This window comes from Neoarius graeffei, chromosome 1 (assembly GCF_027579695.1).
Source record: "Neoarius graeffei isolate fNeoGra1 chromosome 1, fNeoGra1.pri, whole genome shotgun sequence".
NCBI classification, from domain to species: Eukaryota; Metazoa; Chordata; class Actinopteri; order Siluriformes; family Ariidae; genus Neoarius; species Neoarius graeffei.
Genome location: NC_083569.1, coordinates 34,200,396 through 34,213,884, shown reverse-complemented (window position 1 = coordinate 34,213,884; position 13,489 = coordinate 34,200,396). Strand labels below are relative to the sequence as shown.

General features: G+C 38.9%; 1 protein-coding gene across 2 annotated transcripts in view; it reads left to right on the top strand.

The window, feature by feature from the left end:
• cop1 (COP1 E3 ubiquitin ligase) overlaps positions 1 to 13,489 on the top strand; it is a 59,837-nt gene that overhangs the window by 30,322 nt on the left and 16,026 nt on the right. Inside the window, exons 9-15 of one of the 2 annotated variants that reach the window (XM_060931141.1) lie at positions 1,160 to 1,217; positions 1,356 to 1,470; positions 2,474 to 2,609; positions 8,839 to 8,982; positions 9,094 to 9,202; positions 9,704 to 9,785; positions 9,894 to 10,010. In XM_060931141.1, coding sequence (XP_060787124.1) covers positions 1,160 to 1,217; positions 1,356 to 1,470; positions 2,474 to 2,609; positions 8,839 to 8,982; positions 9,094 to 9,202; positions 9,704 to 9,785; positions 9,894 to 10,010 — 761 coding nt within the window. Of the gene's footprint in view, positions 1 to 1,156; positions 1,218 to 1,355; positions 1,471 to 2,473; positions 2,610 to 8,838; positions 8,983 to 9,093; positions 9,203 to 9,703; positions 9,786 to 9,893; positions 10,011 to 13,489 lie in introns of both variants that reach the window. The other variant, XM_060931132.1, reaches the window with a different exon arrangement.

Genomic DNA, 13,489 nt, shown 5'->3' with positions numbered 1-13,489 from the left:
GCCCACTGTTGCTTCGTTTTCCCGATTTACACGCGTGTCTGAAGATGGAGTTTTCAGAAATCTCCACTCTGCCCAGAGTTTGCGAAAGTAGCGGTTTTCAGTGACTGAAACCTCCGTATAGGTGTGAATGAGAGGTGCAACCGAATAAATAAATATGCGTCTTTTTTTATCCGGCTACATGTAGGCTATCACTGCGCAAAGCCTCTAATGTTGAAATGGTAGTAATATTTGTTAAAATAATAGTAGGCTAATTTCCACATTAATCGGTAAAATGGCACAAGGGATGTGATGGGGGGATGGCCGTTTTATAAGGGGGTGATTTGAGATTTTTATTTCAGAAGGGGCATGCCTCCCCCTACATCCCCCCCCCCCCCCCCCCCAACTCGAGTACTGCGTATAAGGCCACCTGACATAGGCCCTTCGATTTCCATCACTAGAGCACGTCAAATTACTTTCGGTTTTGCCAGCATGGACACGCTTCTTTTAAATGAAGGCACAGATGTGTCATACATCGACAAAACAGTAAAGAATAAGTGGAGATGGGCTTGGCTAAATGAAATGGGCGATAATGGCAAGCCATTTAGTTCATGGTGCAAAAAGATGAAAATGGCAGGTGTGTGCTTTTGTGTAGTTTGCCATAAAAAAAAGTCTATGGAAGCAATGGCAAAAAACTAGATGCCTTTGGCTTCACTGCGAAGAAGCAGAAAAAGTGAACTTTCACTTTACTTTTCTTGCAAGTTCTTTCTGTTCCACTCTTTTGAAAGCATGGTTCAAGTTCGACTATACTTGCACTTTTCTCTTAACCACTGTTGTGCATTACTAAAGTATTGTTGAAATAAATTTGCACTTTGCACTGAAAACTTGATGTTTCATCATTTATAGCCAATAATGACAATGGTAAAGTCTTGCCTTAGCTTTAGTCATTTGTTAAAATTATGTAAATGTACTATAAGTAGGGGATAATGGACAACACGGCGTTTAAAATTTGACGCATCGCTGATGTGGTAGGGGCCAACGACATGGAGCTTTTTTTTTTTTTTTTCAGTCAGATTTTTTTTTTTTTGCTTTAATCCATGTAATATTGTCTGAAGAACAAATTTAAGAAAAAATAATCTGCCAAGTGTTGCCTTCTCATGCAAAATATTTTTTTTTCCAGCAGTAGCATCATTGAACCCACAGAGTATATCCAGGCTCCCCAGTTTGGAGGAAGCACACAGGTAAATTTGCTAATAATATCAAGAGAGTTCATGTCAGTATTACCTTATTAATATTTTAGATTGACACAGGGAGTTCTTTTTCACCAGAGAATAATTTTACTTGAGAGTCTGACCATATTTATGAAATGTGTCCAAAAGGGTATAAGACAGACATCATACAATAGCACTCTGGCCTCTCGGAGAAAGAGGCTAACGGCACACTTCGAAGACCTGGAGCAGTGCTACTTTTCCAACAGGATGTCTAGAATCACAGGTGAGGACAACCTTGGGTTGGTAAAGTTGGGGCGTTCAGCTCCAAAATATTTTCATCCTCGGTAAAGATGGACGTACAAAAGGTTATAGAAAATGTTATGGTTAATTAGCTTGGTCTCGCGCTGAAAATGAGTGAAATTTAACTTTTAATTGAACCTGTATTAATTCAAAGCTGTAATTTCTGCTGATGAACAATGCACCAGGTATTGGATATCAATTTGTGTGTGTGTTCAAAATGAATAGGAAATATACTATTGTAATTTACTTAAATTTGATGTAATACAGCAAAAAAAGAAATAATCACTGAGGGGTGAATACTTTCTGGAGGCATTGTACAGTACCAGTCAAAAGTTTGTACACCCCTACTCATTCATAGGTTTTTCTGTATTTTGACCATTTTCTACATTGTAGAACAATACTGAAGACATCAAAACTATGAAATAACATGGAATTATGCGGTAAACAAAGCCTTGATGATGATTTGTACACTATTGGCATTATCTTCACCGGCTTCATGAGGTAGTCACCTGGAATGCTTTTCAATTAACAGATGTGCCTCATCAAAAGCTAATTAGTGGAATTTCTTGCCCTCTTAATGCATTTTAGATCACAGTAAATTATAAAAATACAGTAAATAGCCCAATTCCACAACTGTAACGATCCATATTATGACAAGAACTGCTCAACCTAGTAAAGAGAAATGACATCCATCGTTACTTGAAGACACAAAGTGACTTAATTCATAAAAATAAAGAAAAACCATTGAATTAGGTGTTTCCAAACTTTTAACTGGTATATTCTACTTCTTTTAGTCAGCATAGCTGCAATGTACATTTTATTTTTTCATTTAATGAGCAGCATTAATTTCTATTGTAATGCTTATTTTGTCATTAGTCTTTTCTAGTGAGTGTTTGTGTCCGACTGTATGCTAGTAAACAGTGCGTACGTGACGCTTGCGGTTTTAGTCTTGTATTTAATTGTAAGCCTATACATCTGTTTTACAGATGACAGCAGAACTGTTAACCAACTGGACGACTTCATGGAGTGTCTCTCCAAATTCACACGTTACAATTCTGTACGCCCTTTGGCCACTCTGTCTTATGCAAGTGACCTCTACAATGGTTCTAGTATTGTTTCTAGGTAATTATTTCTTCATATGCAGTACTTTTTTAGAATTTGGAAGTGATTTGTTTCAAGACATTTTTTGGTGCAAAGAAAAAATCGTGGTGGTGTGTTTGTGTGTGTTTTAAATTTTTTTTTTGTAAGTTTTGCAAGCAGCTATAGAGGGCTACCGCATGACGTCACCGCGCTGCGAGATTTTATTAGGCGCTATATTGGAAGACCAAGTACATGCACTCACAATATAAAACAAACTATGAGCGAGAGTGAAGTGACACGATGGATGATAATTCGGGTTATGTGAGTACATTACCAGCTGCAGAAAGGGCACGGTATGTGGAGAAACTGGCTGTGATTGATGGGTTTGACCCATATGATAAGACTTGCGGCAAGGGAGAATGGAAACATAAGGAGGACCTGACACCAATTCTGCCATCTGTTTGCTACCCAGACATTGTAAACTATTTGTTGTTTACACCCAGTGCCTACACTGCTGATGACTTGAAGGCCTACAAAGGGCTACAGGCTTACAATTATGTTGTTAGTGGCTTGGTTCGTGATATTACAGCTGTTGTTAAGAATAACCTACACATAGTTATGGCCAAGGTAATCTTGTTGATATCTTTTAATAATATATCTTTTCAGTTGAAAAATTAATGCTTTTTGTTACTATTAAGGTATCCATAATTTAGGTTAATTTATCCAAATTATACATATGTATTTATGATCTATGCCTACACAACAACTATGCTTTATTTATATAATAGGAGGGAGAACAAGCCCCAAACCATCCTAAATTATTATTTTTATTAAATTGTAGAAGTCTGGGAGGCTTGCTCCTCATACAGTTATCAACTTGGGGCCAATTTAGCATGTTTTAAATCTGAATTTCTTGTGTTTGCTTACCTCAAAGTGTCCGCAGATCATGCACAGACTTATCCATTATATCCACAGTTTTTTGCCAAGTCTCACACAGGTTTCTTTCAAGTCTACTGTTGGGCCAATAAATCATAAATAAAACAGCTCAGATTTGTTTGTTTAAGTCGTTTGCCACTCCACTTTATTCTCGTGGGTTCACACACCGATGCCGTTATTTCCCCCAATCACGAGTTTGTTGGTCTTCCAATATGGCGCAGGGTCTGTTTACTTCCGGTTTCGGGTGACGTCAGTGAAATCCCTCTATAGCAAAGCTTCAGCGTTCCTCCTCCAGTTATTAGAACTTTTCAAGAAAATAATAGTCTAAAATAAATTACACACACTTATTAAAAAATTTCCACCTAACCTCCTGGAGAAACCATTAACCTTTCATGTAACGAATCATTCTTCATACAGTTGAGGCCAAAAGTTTACATACACCAAGGCTGAAGTTATTCAAGCTCATTTTTTTCAATTGTCATGTGCATTGGGAAGGCTAAGGGACAGGGTTTTTGACTGTAGAAACCTGACTGTTGCAACAAAGCTCCAAGGTATACTATTGGTGTGTCGTCCCGCTAATGATGTATGGAAGTGAGACCTGGACCATATATCATCAGCACGTCATGCTTCTCAGGACTGTCCAACAACGGCATTTGAGATCTATACTCAAAATCAAATGGAACTGCTACATTACAAACAACGAAGTACTGAATTGCACCAACACCACAAATATCGAGATCATTCTCATCCGGAACAGGCTTCGTTGGATGGGCCATGTATCACGCGTGCCAGATGAGTGACCGGCGAAGACACTTCTCTATGGTGTTCTGGAAGAGGGCTCCAGGAGAGTCGGTCACCCTCTTCTGAGATATAAAGACACTTTGAAGGACATCCTAAAGCGTGGTGGTGTATTAGATTCATGGAGTGATGCAGTGGTTGACAGACCAGCGTGGCGGGAGCCAATTGCATGCGTTAGCCACAAAAGAGATGACAGAAAGCTCTCTAATAAGGAGAAAAGGGAAAGACGACATGCTAAGAGAGGAAAAGAGAGACGAAACTAATTGATGAACTGGCTTATTCTCTTTTATCCATATTTATTGTATGATGTCCGTATCAGTCTTGATGCGTTGTTGTGTGGATTTATTTATCTCCCCACTCCCCCCAAACTCCACATATTTCATGTTGCCATACATTTCTTTTGCCAAGTCATTTAGGGTATGTACATTATTAACATCAGAGGTCATTTTAAAATGATTGAGTTAAATTTCAGCTTTAATTCACTATAATAGAATTTCACTGGGTCAGACATTTACATACACCACGCTGACTGTCTCTTTAAACAGTCTGGAAGAGTCGAGAATTTGTTCACCATGATTGGTAAAGAAGGCAACTGGACTTGCTTGAAATTCTTGATGTTTCATCTCTCATCCAAAAGGCTTCTTCAGTTCTGTCTGAGTAGTGGGGAGTTCCAGGTATTTATCCTCTATACATAGTTTTCACTGACATCACGGCATTCCGGGGAAAGCCCTCCAACCGCCATCTTGTGGGTCAAACAAAACGGACCATCGCCATTACCGGCTACGTTATCTCGGACGAATTCATGAAGTTATATAGTCAGCTTTCTAAAATAAAGATCAATGTCGGCAAAATCAAGCAAACAGAAGTATATAGATACATTAGACGACATCTCACGACAACGGTATGCAGCCAAACTGGCCTTGATTGGGGGAATTGACCCCTACAATGTGGACAAAGATGCATTTTCAAGTGACTATGCAGGGCTGCCAAAGCCTGAAACTGCCAAAGCCTGCTCCAAACCCTGAAACTGACTTCATCAAACTTTAAAGGCTGTCTGATATATACAACTTTATATATTCTACAGCACGCCTTTTGGCAGATGCCGCCTTTTTCACGGCTAAATCGCGCAGATCCGAATTTTTTTTTTTTTTTGGAGGGGGGCGTTGGAGTGTCTGATTATAATTTCAAAGTAAATTCTGTATTAAAATTACTAAATAAGCAAATCCGTTACAGTCCATGAAACATAGGAAGTATAAGGATGAGAAAAAAAACAGTTTAAATCGGAAAGCTGCGCACATTTGTGTGAAGCTGCACAAATGTGTGCAGCTTTCTGATTTAAACTGTTTTTTTCTCATCCTTATACTTCCTGTTTCATGGACTGTAACGGATTTGCTTATTTAGTAATTTTAATACAGAATTTACTTTGAAATTATAATCAGACACTCCAACGCCCCCCCCCCCCCTAAAAAAAAAAAATCGGATCTGCGCGATTCAGCCGTGAAAAAGGCTGCATCCGCCAAAAGGCGCGCTGTTTGCTTCCCTGGTTGATTAAACACAAATCAAATCATACAGAATAGACCTAAAATGTTTTTGAAAAATGACCCTTGCGTGAGTAAAGTGACAAGTGTCAAATAGAAACGTGACAAACGAGCGATATTAAGTGTACATTACAATGTAAACGTACACTCAGCGGCTCCAGTTAGGCATTCTCCAGAGATTGTTTACATGATGTTTTGGTTTCCAAAAACAAACTTAAACACAATTGATTGTTTGTTTATTTAAACAACTTACCACTTATAAAATGATCGGAGCAGACTTTGCTGTGTTTGGAAGGCTGATAGTCCTTGCGGTTGATTCTCGCAAGCCATAGATTTCTCCTTTGTATGCTGAGTTTCTTTGTTTGCTCGCCTTCATGCTCCCGTACAGTGGGAATTCCATAAAAGCTCCGCTTGACGTCATCATCTGACCTATTACGACAGCCATGAATACAACAGGTGTGCACCATTGTAACGCGCGAGTACAAAGTCTTCAAAAGAACCCAAGCAGGCTATTTAAAGCTAGCAATGTGTGCTCAGTGACCCGTACGGTAAGCTTGACCCACAAGATGGCCGCCACTAGGGAATCATTGAGGTCACCTGGGTCGTTGAGTCATCCTGTAGGTGTAGGTCCCCTGGGGGCTGGGTGTGAATGGTGTTAGCAGCCTAGAGTCGTTAGGGTGATCTGTGGGTCGTTGGCTCTCTCTGCCATCATGAATTTGTTGTCATTTGTCAAAGGTTCTGATTGGCTAATGGCATAATTAAGTTATGTGGGTGTGCATATGTAGCTTGAAAAGGGCCAACCTTTAGAGCAAGTGGCTTTCTACCCTTGATACCACAGGGAAATCCAAGCTAAGCCAAAACCTCAGAAAAAAATTACATCTGCACACGTCCGAGTCCTCCTTGGGGTCAATTTTCAAACAACTTGAAAGTACCATGAGCATTTCTACAAACAATTCTATGCAAACATGGAAAAAAAATTGGGACACTACTTTGTTCAGGAAATTAACTCTGTGGAATTAACAAACGTTGGTCAAGAAATTCAACTGAACCCCAAAACGGCACCAAAGGAATTGGTGAAAGGTTTGGAGGCCAAAGAATGTACAAAATATGTACATCTATCATTAAGAGAGTCCGACTTTATTATGGCTTGAAAGGCTTATTGTGCAAGGCAGAAGCCCCTGCTCCAAGACCAGCATAAAAAAAAAAGCCGGACTGAAGTTTACAGGTGATCACCAGGACAAAGATCTAGCCTTTTGGAGGAGTGTTCTCGAGTCAGATAATGGCACCATGAGGAATGATTTATGAAGCCATAAAAAACCACAAGACTTCAACCAGAAAGTTAAAACTTAGTCCCAGCTGGGTCTTCCAACAGGACAGTGATCCTAAACATTACCACCAAAGCTGTAACAAAATGGATCAAAGGCAATAAAGTGAAAGTGTGGTCATTACAAAGCCCTGACCCTTTAGAATCAAATAGAAAAGTTGTGCACTGAACTGAGAAAGTATGTCTGTCATGGGAGACCCACAAACCTGAATGACATCAGTTCTGTCAAGAAAAATGGGCAAGAATTTCAACCAATTGAGAGAAGCTTGTGGAAGGCAACCCAAGAGTTTGATTTAAATTTAGCAATTAAAGACGATGCCAAAAAATACTAACAAGGTGTATGTAAACTTTTAACCCACTGAAAATTTGGGAAAGGAAATAAAAGCTGAAATAAATCTGTCTTAAATATTATTTTGAAATTATCTTTTATGCACATAAAGTAAATGCACTAATTGACAATGCAGGAAATGTATAGCAACATGAAATGTATGGAGTTGTGAACAATTAAGTTTGCATTTGAAACTTAAGTTGCGTTAGTCTAGGTGTATGTAAACTTGAGGCCTCTGCTGTACAAAGATCTCTGGAAATTCCAGTTTTTGTTTTTTTTATAGTTTAGTTAATTCTTGTCAAGTTTCAAAATCTGTGACCTGCTCCTGACGTGTTGTATAGCCTGAGGGAGGAGCTGCGTGTTAACAAGACAATATTGTTTTTGTTAACAAATCATGAAAACTCTCTTAATTTGTGAACACATTGTGTTTTTGGTTATGTTTGTGGAGAATGGCATCAACTAAATTCAGTAGAAAATATTATTGTTACCATATTCACACCAACGGTCTGTTTAGAGTAGTCAGTCAACTTGCACGTTTTTTTGGAGGAGACCCTCACAATCATGGATACCCCTTTTCGACCATCAGGGAACAGGTTCTTGAACCGGTTATGTTAAGGATTCTTAGCCCATGTTTTCACCAGTTTTGAGTGGAACCATTATAATCAAGAATGCGTCATGAATGGAGGGCGTTGCATAATGCAAAACGGGAGTGCACAGTAGTTGCAAGATGTTGGAACGCATTGATTCCCTGTGGTTTTTTTTTTTTTTAATAATTGCAGATATTTGTTTTCCTTTTTTTTCTGAAGAGCTATCTTTTTCCATTGTGTTCTCCATTACTGCACTCTGCTTCCTTTCCAAACTAATGGCATGCCCACTGATGACGTCATCCTGTGTCACACTGGGGGAAGCTATATTTTGGTTCCAGCTGGGAATCAACCTTTTCAGGTTCCAAACCAGTTTATTCTTGGTTGAAATGCTCTGAAGGGTTCAAAATTTGGTGCGTGAATCAGAACTGAACCTGTTCCCTGTTGGTCAAAAAGGGGTAAGCAAGAACATGTAAGATACAGTAACCTGAGCTCAGGATTGCACTTCCTTCAGGAAAAGTCTTGCACACCAATAATTTAATGACTTCTTAACAATAGCATAATCACAAAATTAAGACATTAAATAATGTGCAAAAGAAAATGAATCAGGATCTCCTTCTGTACAATATGGATAATTGGAAAGGGATAATTGATAACTATGAACTATTGAGATGCACAAAAAAATGGCAGTGAGCAAATAAAGAAACTTAAATTGCACTTTAAGACTTGTAACATCTTCACACTTGCAACATTGTCTTCACAGCATTGAGTTTGACCGTGACTGTGATTATTTCGCCATTGCTGGTGTCACCAAGAAAATTAAAGTTTTTGAGTATGGAACGGTGATCCAGGATGCTGTGGACATTCATTATCCTGTCAACGAAATGACATGCAACTCCAAAATAAGGTGAAACAATTGTCAGTTCATATAAAGATACTTGAGGTGCATTTGTCAAAACATAATTGATGGAAATCCATCACTTCCATCACCTCTCTCCTTCTCCTCCTCCTTCTTCAGCTGTATCAGCTGGAGTAGCTACCACAAGAACCTGTTGGCAAGCAGTGACTATGAGGGAACAGTGATCCTTTGGGACGGGTTTACAGGCCAGAGGTCAAAAGTTTATCAGGTACATTGCCAACTGAAATAAAATATTCTGTGTGCTTTTGATGATCAGCTATAGCCACATTTTAGAGTTGTATTAAAAAAAAGTTTTGCTGCTTTGATCATAGTGATAGGATCAAGGTCAGAACAGGGTCATATGTCTGAAATGGTTTTTCTTCAGTAGTTTCCATCCTGTTTGAAGTACATTTTAAGGATATTGCTGGCATACAAATTAGTAACAATAAGGAGTAAACTTGTGGTGCAGGCATTTCTATTGATTTCTCTAGCCTTGGGTTCTATCTATTTAAATGTACACTTTATTAAAGCTACTGGAGAATAGTACAATGTAGCACTTATACTCTAACCATAATGACATACCATCTTATCAATACATCCTACTTTCTCTATTCAGTTTTTTTTTTTTCAGCATTTTAATCTCTGTAACCCATTCATGTTATCGTTCATTCCTTGTGTATATAAAATCACATCTAATTGAATTCTTTTGGACATTTTTTTTTTTTTCTAGGAGCACGAGAAGAGATGTTGGAGTGTTGATTTCAACCTTATGGATCCCAAACTTTTGGCTTCAGGCTCAGATGATGCAAAAGGTGTGTAATTGATGATCCCACTAATAATGTATGTAGCTCACAATAACATTAAGATTTACTGCTGTTGAATGTGTAATTAGAATATTAATTCTTTTTACTTCCCCACAGTCAAGTTGTGGTCCACGAACTTGGATAACTCCGTTGCCAGCATTGAAGCCAAAGCCAATGTGTGCTGTGTCAAATTCAGCCCAACATCTAGGTATCACCTTGCATTTGGCTGTGCAGGTATAGTATTCATTTGGCTGTTTAGTGCCACTTAGTAATGACCCTTGTTCCTTTCCAGTACCAATACTGGTAGTACCCAGAAAATATTAAAACTTTATATAAAAGATATTATACGGTTGTGCGAAGATGTGAAGTTTATCTTTGAGTGTTGAGCATATTCACAAGTGAGTGCAGTGAAAGAGTGAAATATTTTTCAACACGAGAAGATAAATTTCATATCTTCATGCCACCGTGTAACGTTCTTTATATGATATGGACACATCCACAAAAAAATAGGCAAATTTAACAAAAAGAATTTTAATTTTGAACAGGTTCGCCATTTTGACAGTGTGCATCCAGTCGGCGAGAAAACACTAGGAATGATTATACATACAATCCACTGTTTCCATGGAATAAAAGCATTTATTTTTTTCGTGGTGCGGTTTCCATCAAATCCTGCACTCTGATTGGCTGGCAAGAGGGTCTGTATCCTATGGTACGGACCTCTGGCGACTCACTCGTTCACAACAACAAATATAGTAGAATTTTTTTGTCAACATTTTATTTATTTATTTTTTTATATAAGATTTATTTATAAGGTTATCAAAAATCTTATAAATTTTTGCCAGCATTTCTAGCATGGATAGTGATGATGACCATCTTCACAGCGAAAGCGAGTTTTACTACCCTGAGGAAGAAGAAATAAAAGAAAACATTTCAGGAGAAAGCTAAAAACTTCTAACTTGCTAACGCTGAGCAAAAACATGGCTGAATCCTGAATGACTCCTATTTGTATAAACAGGGGACTACATAGGTGGCAAAATATAGGGTTTTTTTTTCCCTGCCATGGAAGTGCACTTGTATACTGAGGAGGAATCCATTTGTATTACAGCCGTGAATGAGGATTCAAAATGGCATTAATTTTACAGCATGGATAGTGATTAATGACAGTGTTCACAGCGAAAGCGAGTTTTACTACCCTGGGGAAGACAAATTTAAAGAGAACATTTCGGGAGAAGGCTAAAAACCTCTAACTTAGCCAAGCAAAAACATAGCCGAATCCTGAATGATTCCTATTTGTTTAAATAGGGGACTACATAGGCAGCAAAATGTAGTGGTTTTTTTTGTTTTGTTTTGTTTTCCTGCCATGGAAGTGCACTTGTATACCGAGGAGGAAGCAATTTGCATTACAGCCGTGAATGAGGATTCAAAATGGCAGCTCGGCTTTCCCTTTCAGGCGCTCTCATTTTCTGTTAGAATTTGGTAAAGAAAAAAAAATATTATTTAGCAGCTTAATCCATATGCTTAGTCCGTATGGTGAAATACCATGACCTCGGCTCAGAGGGCCTCGGTCAGTACTTTCAAGACCTCGGTCACGGTATTTCATGATACGGACCTCCCAGCTGGTAAATAACATATATATGAATATCCAATGGAGCACCATTAAATCCATTATCGCAAAATGGAAAGAATATGGCACCACTACAAACCTGACGAGAAGGCTGCCCAAACTCACAGACCAGGCAAGGAGGGCATTAATCAGAGATGCAACAAAGACACCAACGATAATGCTGAGGGAGCTGCAAAGATCCACAGTGGAGATGGGAGTATATGTCCATAGGACCACTTTAAGCTGTACACTCCACAGAGTGTGACTTCATGGAAGAGTGGCCAGAAAAAAAGCTATTGCTTAAAGGAAAAAAAAATAAGAAAACATATTGGCAGACTCCCCAAACACATGGAAGAAGATTCTCTGGTCAGATGAGACTGAAATTTAATTTTTTGGCCATCATGGGAAATGTCGCGTGTGGCGCAAACCCAACACGTCCCATCACCCTGAGAACACCATTCCTACAGTGAAGCATGGTGGCGGCAGCAGCATGCTGTGGGGAGATGTATCTGCAGAGACAGGAAAGCTGGTCAGGATTGAAGGAAAGCTGAAAGGCACTAAATACAGGACAATTCTGGAGGAAAACCTGTTTGAGTCGACCATATGTTTGAGACTGGGATGAAGGTTCACATTCCAGCAGGACAATGACCCTAAACATACTGCTAAATCTACACTGGAGTGGTTTAAAGGGAAACATTTAAATGTCTTGGAATGGCCTAGTCAAAGCCCAGACCACAATCCAATTGAGAATCTGTGGCATAACTTGAAGATTGCTGTACACCAAAGCAACCCATCTAACTTGAAGGAGTTGGAGCAATTTTGCCTTGAGGAATGGGCAAAAATCCCAGTGGCTAGATGTGCTAAGGTCAGGACTTTGACCTGGCCATTCCAAAACATTAACTTTATTCTTTTTTTTTAACCTTTCTTTGGTAGAACGACTTGTGTGCTTAGGGTCATTGTCTTGATGTATGACCCACCTTCCCTTGAGATTCAGTTCATGGACAGATGTCCTGACATTTTCCTTTAGAATTCGCTGGTATAATTCAGAATTCATTGTTCCATCAATGATGGCACACCGTTCTGGCCCAGATGCAGTGAAACAGGCCCAAACCATGATACTACCACCAGCACGTTTCACAGATGGGATAAGGTTCTTATGGTGGAATGCAGTGTTTTTCGTTTCTCCAAACATAACGCTTTTCATTTAAACTAAAAAGTTCTATTTTCGTCTCATCCGTCCACAAAACATTTTTCCAATAGCCTTCTGGCTTGTCCACGTGATCTTTAGCAAACTGCAGATGAGTAGCAATGTTCTTTTTGGAGAGCAGTGGCTTTCTCCTTGCAACCCTGCCATGCACACCATTGCTGTTCAGTGTTCTCCTGATGGTGGACTCATGAACATTAGCCAATGTGAGAGAGGCCTTCAGGTGCTTAGAAGTTACCCTGGGGTCCTTTGTGACCTTGTCGACTATTACATGCCTTGATCTTTGTTGGTCGACCACTCCTGGGGAGGGTAACAATGGTCTTGAATTTCCTCCATTTGTACACAATCTGTCTGACTGTGAATTGGAGGAGTCCAAACTCTTTAGAGATGGTTTTGTAACCTTTTCCAGCCTGATGCGCTTCACGTCCTCAGAAATCTCCTTTGTTCATGCCATGATACACTTCCACAAATGTGTTGTGAAGATCAGACTCTGATAGATCCCTGTTCTTTCTTTAAATAAAACAGGGTGCCCGCTCACACCTGATTTGTCATCCCATTGATTGAAAACACCTGACACTAATTTCGCCTTCAAATTAACTGCTAATCCTAGAGGTTCACATACTTTTGCCACTCACCGATATGTAATATTGGATCATTCTCAATAAATAAATGACCAATTCTAATATATTTGTCTCATTTGTTTAACTGGGTTTTCTTTATCTACTTTTAGGACTTGTGTGAAAATCTGATGTTTTAGGTCATATGCAGAAATTTAGGAATTCTTAAGGGTTCAAAAACTTTCAAGCACCACCATATCTGATATATATATATATATATATATATATATATATATATATATATATATATATATATGGGCGGCACGGTGGTGTAGTGGTTAGCGCTGTC